General features: G+C 40.0%; 1 protein-coding gene across 1 annotated transcript; it reads right to left on the reverse strand.

Annotated features, from left to right (window-relative positions):
* Positions 1 to 517: 517 nt before the first annotated feature.
* Positions 518 to 18,925, reverse strand: c2cd3 (C2 domain containing 3 centriole elongation regulator). The gene is made up of 33 exons (XM_005474789.4): positions 18,681 to 18,925; positions 17,237 to 17,506; positions 16,997 to 17,154; positions 16,671 to 16,849; positions 16,415 to 16,557; positions 16,204 to 16,336; positions 15,966 to 16,118; positions 15,729 to 15,873; positions 15,509 to 15,618; positions 15,142 to 15,345; positions 14,868 to 14,980; positions 14,648 to 14,766; positions 14,215 to 14,343; positions 13,682 to 14,125; positions 12,609 to 12,760; positions 11,913 to 12,156; positions 11,360 to 11,543; positions 11,090 to 11,273; positions 10,354 to 10,526; positions 10,133 to 10,268; positions 9,537 to 9,811; positions 8,957 to 9,037; positions 8,262 to 8,879; positions 7,839 to 8,183; positions 7,616 to 7,754; positions 7,472 to 7,536; positions 7,180 to 7,385; positions 6,958 to 7,088; positions 5,783 to 5,932; positions 5,513 to 5,703; positions 3,425 to 4,175; positions 2,309 to 2,417; positions 518 to 749 (listed from the first exon to the last, which is right to left on the reverse strand). The coding sequence occupies exons 1-33, from the start codon at positions 18,730 to 18,732 to the stop codon at positions 612 to 614; spliced, it is 6,624 nt and encodes a 2,207-aa protein (XP_005474846.1). The 5' UTR covers positions 18,733 to 18,925; the 3' UTR covers positions 518 to 611.
* Positions 18,926 to 19,029: the final 104 nt, after the last annotated feature.

A 19,029-nucleotide genomic window follows, 5' to 3' on the forward strand; every position in this document is an offset into this window, starting at 1 on the left:
AAAAGTTTAAAGTCTGGAGATCACACCTCCCCACTCTTCCATATGTTTATCTTTTATATAGTTGTTGTTATTATCAACTAAACCACAGTTGTTTTTTCCCTTCTGATAACACTCAAATGTTCAACTTTAACTGCCACCACATTTTCCATAAATATTCCCAGTTATCCTGACTTATTATGTGTCTCATTTTTGCATATTTTTTATTTGATGCCAATTATGTGTATCGCATTTCTCATATAAATACCCACACATATGTACAGGTGCCCTTCTGTTATGTCAGCTACTATAATGAGTTGAAGAGGTGATGTGGACTAGCAATGGCATTTTTAAACTGAACTTCAATGTTTTATTTCTTTACAAATCAACATGATGGGAAACCCAAAAACATGAAATTAACATACACAGCTGTCTTACTCAGGAGAGAACCTGAAACAGTTACATCACCAAAACCTGTGGCCACCAGCCGTGCAGACATTCAGCTTCAATAAAACATTAAAAAAAAAACAACAAAAAAAACTTCAGTAGTGAAAATGGTTAATATTTATTTATAAAAATACAAAATGTTACATTTAATATACATGATTATTGTTGCAGGCTGAAACCAAACGTCTCTAATTAGTCTCATCAAAGTGAGCTGCAAAAATTTTTGCTATTCTCTCCGTCTCTTTCTTCATGGATGACGGTGACATGTTGGGACGCTGCCGAGGGCCTCTGGGAGGTGGGGCGCTGTGAACCGATGAGTTCTGGTCCTGAAAACATAAAACATTAAAGTAAAAAAAAAAAAAACCCAAAAAACCCCACAAGTTCTGAACTGCAAGTACACAGTGTACCAAGACAGCTTAGTTGCGATACGAGGCTGAAGACAAACAAGTTAATTAATCTGAAATCTTTGTGGTTACATGACTCACAATTCATACACAACAAACCTTTGTTTGGTTAACCTTCATGTTGTGAGACTGTCAGCTACATGTATCAGCAACAAATGGCATGCCTGAACAGGTTCTTTGAAAGGTCTCGTCATCATGCAGGGAGGAGAGGTGGTGCCAACAGTCACACCACCTCTCCAAAGAAGTTCTAACTCTCAACTTCTGTTTTATTGTGCTCTTCAAAAAGTTGTAAAATTAATAAACAGGAGTGACAGTCATCTCCATTGATTCTTTTTTTTTTTTTTGCATGTGACAGCATCTTATTGTATTGTACTGCCGTATTATATTATATTGTACATAAGACTTTTATTTTATTTTTATCTTTATATTGTTTTAGTGTACACTGAGGGCCATGGGACCGTTTCAATTTCAAATTCCTGTGTATGGAATGTACATATGGGTTTTGACTATAAAGCTGCATTTGATTTATAATTTTTGTTTGTTTTAAATTGCATTAAAATGATCAATTACATTAGAAGAGAGATCCATCAGTGGTTGTAGAATTCATACTTTTTACTTAATCACATCCAAAGTTTGCAAAAATACAAAAATGTGTTGTTGGTTTAAAAAACAACAACAAAAAAAACCCCAACATTTAAATCCTGGGCAAACACTGTAAATGAGATTACATAAGAATGGAAGTCAACCTGTTAGTGCTGCAGAACTGAGTGTTAAATTACACCGAATGTCAGTCTGGCGTCACATACGTCACACATCATGTGAAAGATTATTCATAACACTGTGTTTACAGGAAGGTTGGGCAAGTATATTTGCAAAACCATTAAATTATGCAAACATGAATAGATACATCAAAGGTAAAGGTTAATCTCTAACACCAATGGTCAAAGGAGTTTGCAAAGAAAAGGGTCTGGACTTCTTTAAGTTGCTTGAAGACATTTCACCTCTCATCCGAGAAGCTTCTTCAGTTCTAAGGTCAAATGGCCGAGAGTCCCAGATTTAAACCCAGTGGGAGTATCCCCCCAAAGAGGGACAAAGGACCCCCTGGTGATCCTCTAATCACATGAGCCAAGGTGTGAAAGCGGGTGTGGGACCTAATCAGCCAAGGTTTCGGGTGAGCTCATTGTGAAACCTGGCCCCACCTTGTCATGTGAATTCCTGAGGTCAGATGGCCCAGGATGTGAGTGGGCGTTAAGGCGTCTGGGGAGGGAACTCAAAACTGGATTATAGATGGCAGACACGTCTTCAAGCAACTTAACGAAGTCCAGACGCTTTTCTTTGCAAACTCCTTTGACTACGATGACCTGGATGACTGAGAACCTTCACAGACACTCTAACACCAATGTAAAAGTAACAGGAGTGGAGAGAGTGAACATATAAGCAGGCGTGATGGCCAAAAGCACTGCCCGTGGACAAACACTCACCGGGTTGCTGGACACCTGGGAGAACGTGGGTGCTAAACGTATAGCTCTCATCGATGCCTCCAGTTGGTGGGAGGGGAGGAAGAAGTTTAGAACCTCTGCAGGAACAGAGCTTAATGGATAAAGTTAAAGAAAACATGTTCTCAGTGTGTTTTATGAGGCAGTTACAACTGAAGAGGAGGGGAACTGTGTTTAAACAGTCCCCAAAAACATGAAAGTAAATATTCAGAAAAACAAAAACAAAACAATATCTGTTTGACCTCCACAGGAAAACTATATTAAGAGTTAAGATTCTTATAGTGAACTAAAACTAAAATAACAATAAATTAAATTAACAATTTAAAAAAATTGTTAACTAAAACAAAGATAAAAATTTAAATGATCTCATGAATTTGGAAAATAAAACAACATAAAATACAAATACTGAATAGAGGAAAAATCCATAGTTTTAGTATTTGTTAGTTTGGTAACTTTCCCGATGAGACACTGATGGATGTGTTTACTGAGACTCTGGATGTCTATAAGACTGTGAGTTAACTGCTTTCAAAAAGGTGGGTTTTTATTCTTATACCCATACCGTTTTTCCTAAATCTTGCTTCTGACATACGCTCTCCAAACAATAAATAAAAAGCAAAACAAAACAAAATCAAATCAAATCTGTGACTCTAAAATGAAACAACTCTCATTTGTTGACATTTTAAAAGCATTTTGAAAGATGAATTCAAGTACATAATAGTAATTTTAAGGTATTTATTGGGAATGACTGACTTTTGTGGACATGTGAAAATGACTGCTAGGCCTATGAATATGTCCGAGTTAGCCAACATTCCAACTAACTACACAGACTGTGAGCAACCACATGGGATTTAGTGTGTGTGAGTGTATGTTCAGCCTGCTCAGCAGGAACGTTTTCGCACTTCCACCTGTCAGTCTCCTTCATCTCTAGATTGTTGAGATGAATGTTGAAATAAAACCCTAAAGACTCCACACAAGATATAGCATTTACACACCTAGAACAAGTTTTATAATGAATCACTAATTTGAACTGGCCCTGAAAAGCAAATACAAACAGTATAACCTAACGGGCACAAATGAATTATGAAACACGTTTAAGGATACCATTGGAGGTGTGGCTCGTCTGAGGAGGCGGAAACACTGTGGGTGTCTGTGGTGTGCCGTTTGGCTGGTGATGAATCTGTGTCATGTGACCTCTTGTTAGGGCTGTTTAGTTCTTGTTGTTGTCTTTCATCTCCAGCATGTTGCAACGTTTCATCACCTCTCTCCAGGTCTGAGGCATCTCCTGTGGAACCATTTAAGCTGCAGTGGTCTTCACTTTCCTCTTCCCTGTGCTTCCCGCTGGGGTGACCTGATTCCATATCTACCAACAGTTTCTTTTTGCCCTCATCTTCACTCAGGTCCAGGTGCTCTGGTCCCTCCAGGCTCTCCAGAGAGGCCAATTCAGGATCTGACAAGATGCTGGTCCAGGGACTGGTTTTGTCTGTTAATGAGGTCACCTCATTTAAAGGCCTCAGCTTCACTACAACCTCCTCATAATCCTCATCTGTCTGCTCATCCACATCATTGTCCTCTTCCTCTCTGCAACCTGTTTCTTCTTCATCACTCTCAGTCATATTAGCCTTGCCACTTCGTCTGTCCTTTTCTTCCTCAGGCTCAGAGTCTGTGAGGTCCTCAGACACTTCTGCTGGTGCAAATGGCAGAGGAGACGTGACTTCTGGGGAACAATGTGAAACTCTGTGAGGACTGGGCGATCTGTCAGTGATGGCTTGCGTATTGCTGTCTCCAACAGGTGACACTGTTGAGCTACTCTGTGGGTTTGAAGGAATTGTTTCCAGGCGGTGTCGTTGTAGACCTGTGTAAAGAGACAGACAAAGTTTGAAGGGTTTGAGAAATGCACATGCATGCAACATGTGTCTAAACCCGGAGCTGAATCTTTTTAGTTTTGTGTGGCTCACACAGAAGAAGTTATTAACATAAATGTAATTTGGATATAAAATAAATATAATGGGATATGAGAAGAACTGTACAATGAGCTCATTTAAATAACAAGCAGCAGAAGACTCAGACTGTGGAGACTACAGCACCATGGGTCGTCCTCCGGACCATCAAAATATACATTTCTTTTATTGTTTAAAATGTAAGGTAAACATTCAGTACCTCTCTGAGCAGAGACTTAAATGAAACCCTGCAGTCCCTGGGAAAAGTTAATGTGGTGCAAAAGTAGCTTATGAGTAACTAAGTAAATGGTAAATGGGGTGGTTCTTATATAGCGCTTTTCTACTCTGAGCACTCAAAGCGCTTTACACAACTCGTTCATTCACCCAATCACACAAGCACTTTTCTAAGTTTTTTAGTTCTGTCTAACTAACATTCATAAACACATTCACACTCCGATGGATGCATTGGAGAGCAACCTGGGGTTAGTATCTTGCAAAAGGATATTTGGCATGCAGACTGGAGCAGACTAGGATCAAACCACCAACCTTCTGGTTAGGAGGTGACCTGCTCTACCAACTCTGCCAACTATGCATAAAAAAGCAAAACAAGAGAAATGAATAAAAAGCAGATTTAAAAAGATTTGTTTTTAACTGGCTTTTAAAAAGAATCCACCAATCTTAAGTCCAAAGCAAGAGAGTTCCAGAGTCTGTGGGCCACTAAACAAAAGGATCTGTCTCCTTTTGTTTTCAGCTTAGTATTGGGCACCATCAGCAGGCCCTGGTCACAGAACCTCAGGGGCCTGCCATAGACATATGTTAGTAGAAGCCCTCCGGTATAACCTGGTGCCTGTCTGTGAAAAGCTCTCCAAGTTTGCCAAAGAACCAAGAGGTCCAAGTGTCTCCTTTATCCCAGACATGCATTTATCTAATTATTTCATTTTTCTCTTGATTTACCTGAAGAGAACTGCCTGCCATCCACTGTTTAACAGTGTCTAGGCACTTAAATAAACTGCGAAGTTTAGACATTTCATTTGGGCGAAACAGGGTGTAGAACCAATTATCATCTGCAGAGCAGAGATAAGAGCTCGGCCTCAAAATGTCATGTGATACTCTCAGAAGATCCATTTCAGTTGAATGAAATCTACGAAAACCTGACTGAAAGTGGTCAAGAATGCTGTGCTGATCCAGAGCAGCAGTTAACTATTTGACCACAACTTCCTCTAGGATCTTAGCAGTAAATGGATGAACTCACCACTGATGATGTTGTGGACTTCTCCGACTAACTGGTTTGACTTTAGTAGAAGCTGAGATGAGCTGTACTCCGAGTCCCTCCGTTTCTCACGTTTATTGTGACTTTCCTGCTCTGGCATAGGTGGGAATGTGGGAGTTGAAAGTTTGCGGCTGAAATATTTCTGAATGTTGTCGAGCTCACTCAGTTTTTTCCTGTAAGAAAAGAAACAAAGCTCAGGCTCTGCATCAGTCATATAAATGGTTAAACAACGCAGTGTTTATAAACTGGTACCTGAGTGCTGAGAACAGGATCGAGCTGGAAGGATTGATGTCACCTGCACTGCTGCTGTGAAAGGACTGAGACGCTGTTTGCTCCTGCAGACTTTGATGGTACAGGCGTACATTGTCCATGTGCTCAGAATGACGGTCACTCTCACTGGACCTGCAGCAGTCATTACAATAACAGATGAATACAGTTGCAGACTTTATATTGTAGCATGTGGGAATGAATAAAATTGTGCAAATGAAGGACCGGTTCTGCAAAGCACCAGTTCTGTGCCAATACCAGTGTTTAAAATAATCTGATAGCAGATGCTTGTGTTCTTTTGGTTTGTTGACTTTTTGTGACAGGAAAACGAATTAATCCCCATTGCACAAACACAGTATTATACACGGTACTTACGCCACACTCATTTATTTATATTTTGTTTCCAAAGGGGTCAGGCTTGTAATATTTTGAAGTGGTCTTGTGCAATAGTTCTCCAGGTTTTCTGAAGGTTTTTGGAGGACATTGGCTGCTTTAAACTCATTTTCAGAGAAATGGGGTTTTTTTTAAAATTTGTCCAGCCACTTAACACTGACCTATTAATTGTTTTCTTCTTTTTGCTGCTATTTTTAAGGGTTATCAAAATGGATCATCTGCCTCTGCTATTCTTAATGCCAAATTACACAAGAAGCGGAATAAAAAAATCTAAATTTGAAGTTTCTGGTTTTCAAATGATTGTCAATAAGTAGAGAGGCGGTCAGGTAATAGCTACATCTGCAGCGGTGGAGGCTCTGTCATGGTTTGGACTCAGTGGTGTTGGGGATCTTGACAAAACTAATGCAAAAGCACCCTAAACTGTGTCACCAATGTTAAAACTGTTTTTTTGCCTACATGCTTAATTGTTTGTTTCCAGGTTTATACGTTTCAACAAATTGCTGCACATATTTCTGATTTTCATAGCAAAATACAAAGAAATGAGGGGAGGCTTAAGGCTTACTTACTTACTGTAGATATACAAAAACCTGCCCTAACGTTTTTCAGTCCTCAATGTGTCTAAACTAAGTGATACACATTTATGAGACTGGATCTCAGGAATAAGGACCACAAAAATGATGAAACACAGCTGATGAACATCTTCCATTGCCTTACTGGCTGCAAATATTCTAACAGATGATCGGCACAACCATGGTGTGAATAAAAACCTCTCAGAGAACAGCCTGTCCGTGTGGTCGGGTGATGAGATCTTCTGCTCAGGGAACCTGCTGATGTGAGAGGGAAAGCTGCTGTATGTGGCTGTAGTCTGGTAGCTGAGAGGAAAGGCCTGGAACAAACCCTGCCAGACAAACACCATCTGGTTTGTTTCAAATTTTGAGAAAGCCATCAAGTATAAAAAAAATCTGTTCAAGCAGTCTGAGTTCTCTCACCAATGAGTTTTTGGCAGCTTCTTCACTCACAGATAGTCTCTGCCAGCGTAAATCTTGGACCCCCTTCAGTGGAGTGATGGACACTTTAAGCTGGCCGTGACACTGGCCACCAAAGTCTGTGATGTTGTACCAACCGCACACTGATGGGAAGCCACAGACTAAAGGGGACAGGTCTACAGAGGCAAATCCAATCACCCTGTCCAGCTCTATGGAAGCAAAATGAACCATGAATAAATTAATCCATCAAAGACATTAAAGCAACACAAATAACGGGGTGAAACAGCTCCTTTACCTCCTTTATGCCAGACTTTAAAAACAAGGGATTGTTGTGGATTAACCAGGAGCTGCTTTGATAGCCTGGAAATTTGAAACAAACACATTAGCCTGATGTTTGATCAGTAGGTTATTTAAGTTGAGGTCTGTGAAGTTATTCAACCTGCACTCGTGCTGATGGTCCCACACGGGGGAGTCGGTGTTAGCTATCACAGCCGTGGACACTGGTTCAGCAGAGTCAGCAGTGGCGTATGAAACGCAGCAACATGGCATCCCTTCACTGCGTTCTGCGAGAGGACAGCCTGATGGAAAAGACAAACATGTTGTTGTTAGTGAACTGTGCATTTTTTTTTTAGACAAAAAAGGCACAAGACATCAGGTCACACCTTTCAGGTTCAGGTGCATGGCCCGATCCACTGTGACTGTCACAGGGAAAGATTCATCTGTACTCTGTTCAGTGTGCTGCACAGATGAGATGTCTGGAGTGGCTCTGGAAGATTTATACTTGTGTTTGCTCTGTGCTGATGATTTTCTGAGTGTAGATGGAGAAGGGACTTGATCTCTTTCTTCCATGTCCTCTGATAACAGTTCTTCCTGACTGTCAGAGTCCACCTGAGTCTCAGCTCCTGCAGGTATTTCTCCTGGATCTGAACCGCCTGTCAGGGTGATGTGTACCCTGAGAGCTGCTCCTTCTAGATCTGCTGCTGAGCGCCTGAACAGAGGGTACACTCCTGTGAAAATACAAAACTTATTACACTCTGAAATATAGAGACGATTTTACTAAAGCAATGCTGAGTAGTTTATCATACCACTTAGTGTCAGCTTCTGCTTGGAAGTCTTTGCAAGCGAGGACAGATCAACGAATGCTGAGCCCACCAGTCGGTCTGTGTCACTGGGCCTTCTGGTTTTATTTTTCTTAAAGGCAACCCACACCTGCACCTCCAGCTTCTCCTCCCGTAGATACCACATTAAAGGCTGCGTACGTCTCAGTTCAACAGTCCTACTTCCTTCAAAACTCACTGTGGCCTGGTCTTCCTCTGCGCCTTCATCAGCAGATGGGTGTTTTAGGTGAGAACAGAAGGCATCTCTGTCATAGAACTTGTACCTGATGTAGCAGTAGGTGGAGCGCTGCAGCTCACTGTAGCCAGGTAGCAGCAAACAGTGGAGGGGTAGCCACACTCTAGGCATGGTAAAGGTCAGAGAGAGTTTTTTCATGCTCTCTTCAAACAGTTCTTCTTCATCCTGCATCATGGAACTGTCAGTCAGGGTATTTTCCCAGCCTAAACCCTGAGCAGCTTTAATGACCCTTTCTCTATCAGAGTGGTGAGCAAAGCTGATGGAAACCTCGAGGCCTCCGACCAAGATGTGCTGGTGCTGAGAAGAACTTGTTTCCCGACTTACATAAACTCCAAACCAGCCAGAAATCCCTACATGTGGAAAAAGAAACACTCTGACAAAAGTCTTCACAAAAAAAACTGCTTTAACTATTTTAAGCCCAACATACCTGTTCTTTTGTTGATGAGCTCAGACAGAGGTATTTTCACAGTCCCCAACATTAAATCTTTAGGTTTGGAAATGTTCACACCTACAAAAGAAAAAAAAAAGGAAAAAATAAATATTAGAAACAAATACTGCAAATAACATTTTTACACAATAATGTTTCAAAAATTTCAAATACATGTTTTTTTAAAAAAAAAACTTGACATTATGCTGCCAAAAAGCAAAGGTATCCTTCAATGTCCTGGATCAGCTCTTTTACAGACTTTTCCAACGCATTAATGTTTATCTCACTGTTAAATGGTGTATAACGAAAAGTCTTTATAAACTAGGGCTAATATTCATGACGATTTTTAATATCTAGATCAGTCAGTTATTACACAGGTGTATACGATATAATATTTTTTAAAAAAGGCTACGCCAATTTCTATAAGGCTGCATCGATGGGTAAAGAAAAGATAAATGAAAAGTAAAATAAATGATTAATGGTCTCAAGTTAAACATAATCAGAAAACTGTAACATAATATACTTTAGGCAAGTTAAGTGTAAGAGTGACTTAATTACACAAAGAGTGCACTGAGCTCACTTAAACTTTTACGATTGTCTCGGTTCCAGACAGTGAAGACAGCAGAAGCCTGTTCCAGCTGCTCAGCAAGGCTGAAGGTTTCTCCACCACTGGTCTGAGCAAGCAGATCACAGGACACCTCCATGTGGTGGTCGAACTCAGGGCAAAAAGTCCTGGCTGCTGTGCGGGTGCACCTCCTTTCACTCTCGGGCAAGAAAGAAAGCTGGACTGTGATGAAAGTGTTCAAACCAACGCCGACGAAGTAGCTGAACCTTTCATCTTGTTCTGATAATATCCTGAAATAGCAGAGACAGTATTTCTAAGTACTAATTTGGGAATTATGATTTCAATACACATAAAGAAGAAATGAGCGAATACTTTTATTTTGATCAGATGAAATTTGCCACCAATCTCAGGATGAACAAAAATAAAACAGCAGAGTCTCAACAACTGTAGATTTGGTGCACATCATCAGCTCTTAATCCTACATCCTAACCCAAATGTTTTTATCAGAGCGAGCAGGTGTCCAGAAAATCTGTTCTAATTAATGAGCTTTATCATAGATGGATGAAATAAAAAAACATCAAATTTTCTGGAGGTCAGTGTTAGTGATGTACCTTGCGGCAGCCTTCAGACCACATGCTCTGTGCACTTGAACCATGAGTGTCACAACCCGAGAGGCAGCTCCTCTTCCAGTGTGTCCTTCAGGTCTCACAGGCCTGTGCTTGTATCGAATGCAAACATCTAACAGTCCTACAAAAACAAAAGCAATAACAGTCAGATATTGCCTGTATCTATATATTCCTATTAGCATTCGTGCATGATTATGTGTGTATACCTGAGGGCTGAGGTTGGTGTACTGTGGGACTCTCTGTCCTGGGAATCAGGGGCAGAGAGAACATCTGAGCCTCGTCAGGATGTTGTCTCTGCATGGTGACCATGGCACACAGCTTGGACAGCGGAAGCATTCCTCTGGCCACGAGCTGATCTCTCACATTTGGATAGTAATATCTACAGAGAGACATTATATTGATCACAAAAAGAAAAAAAGTTGAGCCAGTTGCAATCAAGACTGATTACTTTCACATAAATGGTGATTTAAGTTAGTGGATCTCAAAATTCTGTCTGGCATGCCCCCACTACACCTGGTTGTCTGTACACATACCTGCAGCTTGAGAATCACTTCACTAAAGACACTAAAGAGTAATGCTGCAGACCTGTATATCATTATGCACAACTGAGCGTTTAGGAATAAAGTATTTTCCTTAACAGGATACAGTGTGAAACTCACTGATTAAAAACTTACAAAATGCACTAGATTTATGTAATGAAACAAAACTTACAAAAGCTGCCAAGGAAATAAAGTTTTCTGTGCTCCTTGTACCTAATGAAACTTTAAGTAAAGTTTAAAACATATTTTTACAGAGTGCACCTTCAGCTCAAACAGGAAGCCAAGACATTACCATTCCTGGGGTAAAAATACTAGGCTTATAATCAGCATTTTAACTGTGGTACATATCATTTCATTATTTTATTTCAAGTTTAAATATGATGACAAAATAGCATCCACAAACCTGCACCACACTTCAAACTGGATGCCTCCACCGCTGCTGAGACCATGACTTGAGAGAGAGCTGAGAAGCAGCCTCTGGACAGGAGTTCCTTCAGGAGCCAGGAGCACATGAGTCTCTGTGTGACCAAACACCGGGTCAGGAACACAGAGCGTCGTGGTGGTTCGAAATGGTTTCAGGTTCACAGCTGTTGGGATGTGATTAAGCTTGGAATGATTAAGAGGGAATAGAAACATATTATGATGAAGATTTGAAATGATTAGGTGGCCTTACTGCTCTCTATGAGGTTTTGGTCCATGTCTGCAGCAGAGTTGCCCTCCTGACAGGGGAAGCTGTACTGGATGTAGCAGTCTGCCTCGCCCCACACTGTGGACTGCAGAGGAGTCATCCCACTGACCCTCTCCACCCTTACCACAAAAACATGCTCTCTCATAGATTCTACATGTGCTGCAGTCACCTGAGGGAGCAGGGCAGTTAATATTTGTTTGTGTTCATACCAACACATTAGAGAAAGAAAGGGAACAAACAAGTTGTGTTGAAGCTTGGTGATAATGTTTTCATTAATATTTATTCTACCAAATCACATTCATGAGTTGTGAGGTTTTAAGAATCTAAATAAATTAAAAAAACAGCATTGCAGCGAGTTTCCATAAAAACTCAATACTGACAAATGTAAATTATGCAGATTTATTTATTTTTAAATTTTGGTCTATATTGTGTGCCAGCACATATTTAAAGTGGAATTTTCTCTACACTTTCTATTAAAAAAAAAACTGCCAGCACTAACCTATTTGACAAGTATTATGCAGCCAATGGTAACACCAACCTTTGTTTGTGAATGTGGATGGTGATCAAGCAGATGAACTGGTCTCACAAGATGAGGCAACGAGTCATATTCTTCATCTCTCGTGCGCTGGAGGGAAACTATCTGCTCTGATCGGCCCATAGCCAAAACAACCCTGAGGTTTCCTTTACAGCTCCCTGAGAACACATCAATGACAGGCATGTAGCAGTCCACCCCTAAAACGGGGTACTGCGCCTGCAGGAGGAGGCGAGTGATCTTTGGATCCCTGAAGGGGGCAGACATATTTTAGTAAACTTGTTAGTATGTACTATACTTTGTCATATATTTTAGGAATTCACTTAGTGAGTATAATGTAGGGGCACTGCCTTTTACAATACATTCTTGGTGTATGTAAACCGGAGATACTAAAAGTTTTCCCTGCTCTTCCCTCTCAGATATTATTATTGTGATTCCAATTTATAGGACTGTCAGCTAAATAATAATTACAACTGTTAATCAGTGGATAATGTTCTCAAAACACTGGTACTTAAACACTCAAAAAAACTGGACAAAATATCAAAATATAATTCCCAGGCACAAACAGTGTAGGATTTACATTTAACTAATTTCTTCAGTCAAAACTCAGAGATACTTCTTGCAAACAAATAAATGGCCAACTGACCAGCTAGCAACTGTAATATTTCATAATTATCCTGTATTACTGTTTACCTATCATACCTGAATGACATGTAGAACTGATGAAGAGGTAATTTAACTAGGCCAAGGAGTCGATCCTGCCCTGAGCTTCTAGTCTTCTGCCACACTTCTATGACCATCATATTATTCTTCATCCTCTCCAGCAGCTTAGCTGTTAAGGCCACAGGTGTCACCTAAAACAGAGAAATGTAAAGAGTGTATTTAGATCAAGCTGCAGTCACTGAGAAATCATCAGTGATCCCCACAACTCAAAATGCCAGACTAAAAAAAGCATTAAATGTTCATAGCCTGGAACATAAAACAGTTTTGAAGATTAATAATAATAATAATAATAATAATACTAATAATAATGACAATAACAACAACAACAATTATTATCAATTATTATTATTAGTAGTATTATCATTATTATTATTATTATTATTCATTAATCTAGATTTATTTGACACTAATTCGGAAGTGTCTGTTTGTTGCATCCATGTAGTTTAAATTGATGCAAATTCGAAATCTGGTAACTTATGGAATAAACAAATAAACAAAAAGCCTGCCAGGTAAAACAGACTAATGTATGCTTTGATTTTTATGTCAGATGCCTTTACTGAAGGAACCCCAAGAGGATTTGTTTCTCCTCCTAGTCTCAAACTCAGGACTTTTCCCATGATAGATAAACAGGTAAACAGCTACTCTGTGAAGCCACAGCCTAATTTCTAATACCAGTTTATGCTAATTTATTCTTATGTTAATTTTACTACTAGTTTCTAGTAGGATAGCACAGTATCAGGGACATGAATAAATATTTTAAAAAAAATGTGACAATATGTAAAGCTTTTAAAACACTCAAAAATAAAAAAACTCTTAATGACCCACATATTCCTTTATTACAAAAAACAGCTCTGTGCAAACTGTTTGTAGATCCAGAAAAAAGACTTAAGAGAAAAAGTAAGTTTGTTTTGTCTTTTGTTTTGTGGATTCAGTTTGCAAAACCATTATAGTAATTTCCCTTCATAAATAAGATCATTCCAATGACTCAATGACGTACAAAGCCAGGCAGCAAACTTTAAATGTGGTGAGAATAATGGACCTGCAACACTTACCTGAACAAAGTTAAACGTTGGGTTTGCCTGACCCCAGCTGACAACGGATCTTGCCGGCTCATCACACCAAAACAGTTTACAGTTCAAATAAACATTCGGCGCCTGCAGAGGCCCACAGTTAAAGTTCTTCCCATCTGGTACCATGAGTAAGGCATGCAGCAGGACCTCAGGTTCCTCCTCCACCTGCTGCCACGATTTAGGAGAAGTTTGATATCCGGAAATAGGAGCAGGTTCCCTGGAGAGTCTCTGAGGTGTCCAAACATTCAGCCTGGCTTCTTCTAAACAGCTAGCCGGTAACTCCTCTCTGCCATTGGTAGCATGCTGGGTTCTGAGGCTTGTCTGTCTCTCTGGACTTTGTGACGGTGACATGTCTCTCCAAGTCACCTTGCTTTTATTTTTTTCAGAGGAGAAACCTTTACTGTGTGCTCCAAGTTCTAGTGAAACCTGCAAAACATATCAACATTACTTCTGTGACAGTTACTTTCAAACATTACTTCCTGAGTAAAAGAAGCAAGCCAATGAAAATATATTACCTTGAGAGGTCCAATCTCCCATGTTTCACTGTTCCCTTCTCGCTGAACAGGCAACATGACAGACTGACTCAGCTGCTTGCTCTGCAGCAGACTGCGCAGTGGATGAATTGCCTTACCAATAGCAACAGGCTGCAACACAGGATATAGTGATTTAATACATAGTATACCCGAGCATTTAAAAGAAAACAGCAATGATCTTTTTTGATATTTAATGGAATCACAGCCATGTGTTTGTAGAACATGTTAGAAATATAATAACAGACTCTTCAATATTTTAATCACACTTGTGGTATTGTCTGAAAATGTGTAGGTCAAAAATATTTTAACTTCAAAACAACCAATTAATTAAAAATAATCATAATTTAAAGCCTTTGTCAAGAAAAACAGTAGCAAACAAAATCAAATTACTAATAGTCAGTTGGGAGGTACTTACTTTCCTTTGGTCACTCTTTCGTGAGTAAATCTTGAAAATCAGATCAGTTCTCCACCACTGTTCAACTGTGGCTGTACTGAAGTTGACAGGAAACACAGAGAGATGATGGAAGTTCACCACTAAAAAAAACATAGTGTTTGTCAGTCACAAACCTGAAGCAGCACAAGCAGTACTTTTCACTTGGGTCGACTTCATTAAAGCAGATTCTCACTGGTCATACCTCTTCCTGTGACTTTACTGGAAACAACTCTGGTCACTTCCCCATCTCGACTCGCCTTACTGCGATCGTGTCGATTTGAAGTCACTGGGATCGAATACTCAACAAAATATGTACTAAAAGAAAAAAAATGACAATAGTTTTGTCCCTAAAAATTCATATTTTTTATAACAAAGTCAGTGATTTGCATTTTTATTATGATTATTGTGATTATCATTATCATTATTATTATTATTACTGTTATTATGATCAACAAGATTTTAAATGTTTTCCTAACCATTTCCTGGCAATTAATGGCCGAGGTGGTTTTCCTTTATTTGAGGTTTTTCTGGGTGTTGTGGGTGAGCTGCCAGCTGGTACAGTCAGAGACTCAATCGTCACTCTTGCCAGCCGCACTGAACTCAGCAAAGTCAGCTGCTCTGCACTCAGGAGAAAATGGATATTCCCACCATCTCCTGACCGCTGATCCTCTGAATTTTCCCTGGACACAGAAAAGCATGGTTCCCAACCATCTTTAAAAGGTATAAGAAATTGTATGTAACTTCATCTTGCATTAAAGCCAAAAATTTCACACCTCAAGAACAAACTGAGCCTCTGAAAGAAGCTCTAGCTCTGGCTTAAAAAGAATACGTAAAGGCCCTCACCCTTCACTAATCTTGGGTGCAGACTCAGTCAGCTTTTTTGGCTGATCTTTACTTGAGGACACGATCCCTTGGCGCTCCTCCTCAGTGTCACCTAATGTGGTATCTGTGATCTGAAAGGATGACTAAACTCAGTTATACTAGAAAATCAGTTAAACTGGCAAAGCTTACTTTACCAAAAAAAACAAAAACAAAAAAAAACATATCAAAGACAACTACTTACAGGAGTTTTGTAGAACAAATTTTCCAGCAAGCTCTGATCATACTGTGGATCATTGAGCTCGCTATCACTACAGACACTGCTATGACCAGACAAAGAATCAGGGCAGGAGCCTTGTCCATCCCAGAGAGGAAAAGCAGAAGTAGAGCTTTAAAGAAAAGAGAAAAAAAACAGGCAAAGCTTTAAGTAAAAATACAACATCCTACATCTGCATCTGGATATAAATTCAAACATGGATACCTGCCAAGTACCAGATCCACAGCTCTGTTGTCTATGTCAGTAGGTCCGTCCAAGCCACTGTCTGAGATTACAGTAACATCATCAGAGTGATTCAGAGTTAAATCAGTGTGAAGGATATTTTCAAGAAACATCCCAGAAGGAGAAGACAAGGGCCTGCAAGTAAAAGAGGAAAATCTTACAGAAAGTGAATTGGTAAGAGAAAGGAAGCACTATTTTTTTTTAAAAAATCAACACTAACTTTGGCAGAGGCTGGATGTTATCCTTTGGTAGAGGCAGTGGAGTATCTTTCAGAGCTGCAGCACTATCCGCGTCAGATTTTAAAGCTGATATCACCATTGCATTTCTGAGTTTGTTTCCACGGTCGAGAATAACTGAAATGAAAGAAATAAAATTTCAAAATATAGATATGTGTTTCTGCAAACTGATAATGCATGGATGCTTAAACAAACCTGAAATGACATCATTAGTTGGTTGATTTAAAGGATTCACAGCTGTTTGACTGTTCTGAGATCTGTTTGTTGTTGGCATCTGATTTTCAAGCGTCTCTTCTTCATCTCTCTGTGTGTTTTGGAAATATAAGTGGTCCTTCCCTCTGAAAATATTATAGCAACGAATAAAATAAGATCACTGTCCTCAGATTTAAAAATGGCACTGCGTATGCCAAGATACGAGATGCTGTGCAGCTGTTTGAATTCAACTCTAAACCTTGGTGTGTTTCCACCACTGCTCTCGGCTGATTCTTTCCCACTGTCGGCTGAAAGCAACCTGTGCTGTGAGAGCACGGTCATTGGGGTGACTTGTTGTCGCTCGGTGCTGAGGTCTGTGTGGGGACCAGAGCCGCTGCTGTCATAAGCTTCTGTCAGTGGCTCCAAACTAAGAGCTACCTGATAAGGGGTGTAAAAAAAAGCTTAGATGTGGACTGTCCTCAATGTCACAAAGTGAGTGAGCAAAGCCAAATTTCAATACAGCCAATAATACTCAGATCCAAATAAGCACTTGGCAAGTAAATATGATTTTAAGTCTACACTCACCTGTAGCTCTCCCAGCTTTTCAGATGTTGGAGATACAAGAGTGTAAAATCCACTGATTGACTGTGACAGTGACAGGCGGGAGATGCCAGCGACCTGAGCCCGTGCAACTGGCAGATGATCTGGTTTGGTTAGGACTTCCAGCACCAAAGAGCCCATATCTGTTGATGAACAGCATAATGCAGATGAAAAGGAAATCGAAGCAGCATAGCAAAATCAAGAGCATCAACCTCTTTCAACTACCTGTAAGGTAAGAGGTGAACTGTTTTGGGCCACAGCGGATGGGGAAGCGAGCTGTGGTCTTGATAGTTTTCTGTGCCAGCTGTGATCCATCTCTGGGAAAGAAATGTGTACCGTTGGATGACTCTCCCCACCAGCGCAGCCTGATGAACGTTGCAGATGGTGGCTTGTGAACTGTCCATAAAACTCGGCCTATGGTCACCTTCAGGAAGCATCTGAGCTGGCCCTCGACCAGAGGTGGGAGACTAGTGGATGGGGACACATCACTGGGGACTGCAAGAGTTAAAGTGGAAACACAAAGAAAGTAATAAAAAGAATGGGCTGTTCAGTTTTCCTATATTTTCTTTTATTGCCTTTAAATTGAAAAACACTGGACAAATATAACAGATTGGATATGACAAATTATATCAAGCCTTCGTCTAGAAAGAAAAACATGTACTGAAAGATTTTACTTAATGTTTTTCTTTAAACGACTGAAAAATATTAGGTTAAAGAGGGAAAATTTTACTGTCAAAGGTACTTTAACCCAAGCTAAAAATCACACTAACAATACTGTTCTAACTTCAGCGCGACATAACTGGTTATATGGGGCTTTCAGTTAGGTCGTATGTTACGACATAGATCCGCAGAGATTTAAATGAGGCATAAATAAATCTATAGCAAAAAACACCAATGCTTATGCGTTTAATGGATATTTTATAAGTTCTTTTATATCGCCCATTAGATTGAGATCTAGTGACTGTGAAGGCTAGTTGCGTACAATGAACTCTTTGCCATGTTCAAGAAACCAAGATTAGACAATTTGAGCTTTGTGACATTATACCCATCAAAAGATGGACACAATGTGTTCAGTAAAGGGATGAACATGGCCAGCAAAATTACAAAGGAAGGCTGTGTTTTGTTTTTTAAACAGTTATCAGTTAATACATACTAAGGGGTTCAAAGTGTGCCAAGAAAATATCCCCACAGCCTTACACCAGCAGCAACAGCCTAAACAGGTGTACCTAACATAGTGGCCGGTGAGCGTTCTCAAGGTCTGATTACTTACTTAATCTTACAACAACTTGCAAGGTATTAGCAAGTATTTTGGTATCACTTGTGAATACAGTCTTCTTTATGCATAAACACCACAAAAACGAAAAAGGAAGAAAACAGAAACCGATTGAAGGCGCCCGTTTTAAAGAGAGATTGTATACTTTGCCTTTAGCTTTAGCATATTTTGACAAAACCACAAACAAAGGCTGCATAAAGTTGACTGTTAGAGCTACACGTAAACAAACAAAAGAGATTTGTGAAGACCGGCGAAACAAACCGAAAGACAGTGCATACAAAACAGACGGTACATAGGGAAATGTAACTAATAAGTAAGTAAACATTTGAGGCTAATCTGAGGCTGACAGCTGTCGGTAACAGTACAGTAGCTAACGGCTAGCTAAACTGAGTTTACCTTTCTTTTTGCTGCCTGCAGTTCTGGCGGACCTCTGCTTTCTGCTCTTCATCCCTCAGCTCAGTAAACATGGACTGTAACTAACAGCCAGGCCAAAGCACAGTCAGAGACGTTAGCGGACATGTTATCGCTCTGCAGCTAACTAATAATCCGTTAAACGCAGCTGAGTGAGCGGCACACACACACCCACAGACACTCATAATACAAACAGCAGCGCGGAAAACTGTTCCCGAGCAACGAACTACCCCGCTTCCGCTGCCGCTGCTTTTCACAGAGGCATTCTGGGAAAGTGAGTTAACTTTTGCTGCGATGTTTTTTTTGTTGTTGTTTTTTTTGAGAGCTGTTGAAT

The sequence above is a fragment of the Oreochromis niloticus genome, linkage group LG14 (genome assembly GCF_001858045.2).
Source record: "Oreochromis niloticus isolate F11D_XX linkage group LG14, O_niloticus_UMD_NMBU, whole genome shotgun sequence".
Classification (NCBI taxonomy): domain Eukaryota; kingdom Metazoa; phylum Chordata; class Actinopteri; order Cichliformes; family Cichlidae; genus Oreochromis; species Oreochromis niloticus.